The sequence below is a fragment of the Ananas comosus genome, linkage group 1, assembly GCF_001540865.1.
Source record: "Ananas comosus cultivar F153 linkage group 1, ASM154086v1, whole genome shotgun sequence".
Classification (NCBI taxonomy): domain Eukaryota; kingdom Viridiplantae; phylum Streptophyta; class Magnoliopsida; order Poales; family Bromeliaceae; genus Ananas; species Ananas comosus.
The window spans coordinates 14614865-14617017 of NC_033621.1; the positions used below are offsets into that span (position 1 = coordinate 14614865).

A 2153-nucleotide genomic window follows, 5' to 3' on the forward strand; every position below is an offset into this window, starting at 1 on the left:
CTATTTAATAGCTTTAGATCCACCTCATTACCAAACTAAGCCTATATTTAGAAGTACGAAAGGTTTACTATTATTAACTTTCTAGTCAATAAATTCTTTTGGCTCTTAAATCATGCACAATAGAAAGAAAAAATATGCGACAAAAAAATTTACGAGCACCGAAACTTTTAAAAACAATCCAGTTAAACTCGAATTTATGCATCATATATATAAAAATAAAAACAAGGAAAAAGAAATGAAGGAGAAATGCCACGAAGGCCATTTAGGCGCGTTGTCTTGACCACGCCCCACACCTGTCCGAGTGTCAATTCCCACCATTTCGAAATACTAGACGTAGTAACCAATCCAAACGCGTTAACATCCATGTATACTACCAAATTAAAACCAAAGCCGCAGCTATTCACGACTCTTCAATACTTTAATTTCCCCTTCGGAAACTTCTCCTCCCATTCTCCATATATAGATCCCCGCGTAACTCTCTCTCTCTCTCTCTCTATAAATATATAAATAGATCCCACTTGATCCTCATATCCTATCCTCTCCAAACCCATTAATCAACATCTCTCTCTAATTAGTTATCTCCTCTTTAGTTCGCACAGATTCTCTCTCTCTCTCTCTCTCTCTCTCTCTCTCTCTCTCTCAATTATGGCTGACGCGAAGCAAGCCAACCTAAGCGGCGCCTACTACGGCCCGCCGATCCCCCCGCAGAACACGTACCGCAGCGTCGGCCGCAGCTCCGGCTGCAACCCCTGCGCCTGCCTCTTCTGCACCCTCTTCAAGCTCATCTTCTCCATCGTCGTCATCCTCGGCATCATCGTCCTCGTCGTCTGGCTCGTCATCCGCCCCTACGGCCTCAAAGCCCACGCCGAGTCCGCCGCCCTCACGCAGTTCGCCCTCTCCTCCTCCAACACCCTCGACTTCAACCTCACCGTCGACATCGCCGTCCGCAACCGCAACAAGAGGATCGGCATCTACTACGACTACATCGAAAGCCAAGCGTTCTACGACGGCGACCGCTTCGGCTTCGAGCTGCTGCCGCCCTTCTACCAGGGCCACAAGACGACCAGCGAAATTAAGCCCGTGTTCCAGGGGACGCAGCTGATGCTCGGGAACTCGGTTTCGACGACCTACAACACAGAAAAAGGTAAAGGGTTTTACAACGTCGACGTGAAGGTGTACACTAAGCTCAGGCTCAAGATATGGATCTTTAAGATTCACCATGTTAATCCCACGATTAAGTGCACTTTGAGCTTACCTGTTCCCAGCAACACGAGCTCAACGTCCACGGTGAATTTGGGGACCGATTGTGACGTGGACTACTAATTAATACGTAAACATATATATTAGCTATATATATTTCTATTTGTTGATTCTTTTTGTTTTTTCGCTTATTTTATGAGAGAGTATTTATTTATATATATGTTGGTTGTATGGAGATATTTGTACACTTTTTTGTATATTTACAGCACGAGATGAGTGAATAAATTGATGTTTTATTAAGTGGGTTGGTCATGTTATATTAATTATGTGGATGGTGATCGAATGATGGTGATGGACTATTGACTTATTCAGTAGTTTGACAAATTTAAACACGACTTATCGAGATTACTTCGCTAATAAGGCGTGTGGCAAAGTCACAGTTTACTCAGTAAGAACACCGACACGTGTCGATCATACAAGTATAAATGGAGGTTTGGACAGCAAAATTAACTATTGCATTCTCCTAGGTTAGGTGAATTTGATTTATAATTTATTTATGTCAATAAATCAAACGCAATTAATTTTTTTTCGCACTGAAAGTACCAACATGGCCACGGCACTACGACTATAAAATTCTAAAAATCTTGTAGGAATACTGGATGTTTTATTTAGATTTTTTTTGTTAAAAAAATTTACAAGTTTTGTAATTTTGTAAAGCTGATTTGTATTATTTTGGTTTCTCCGATTTAGCCCCATATTATTATATTCTTTTCAGAACACTCTTATTTATGTATAAAATACGTATAGAAATGATCACCTGCATGTTGGTTGCACTCGATGAGGCATACAACTCACTATTTTGCCCGGATGTTGGAAATAGAAGTCGTTATTCGCTCTTGTCGTTGTTTGTTCCGCGAAAAATTCAAAAATTGGCCGTCCAAGATGGACCCCGG

At 41.4% G+C, this 2153-nt stretch overlaps 1 protein-coding gene across 1 annotated transcript; it reads left to right on the top strand.

Moving 5' to 3' along the window:
* On the top strand, positions 523–1500 carry LOC109707774 (NDR1/HIN1-like protein 10). Its single transcript, XM_020229308.1, has one exon. It carries the CDS (start codon positions 646–648, stop codon positions 1321–1323), a length of 678 nt encoding a protein of 225 aa, XP_020084897.1. The 5' UTR covers positions 523–645; the 3' UTR covers positions 1324–1500.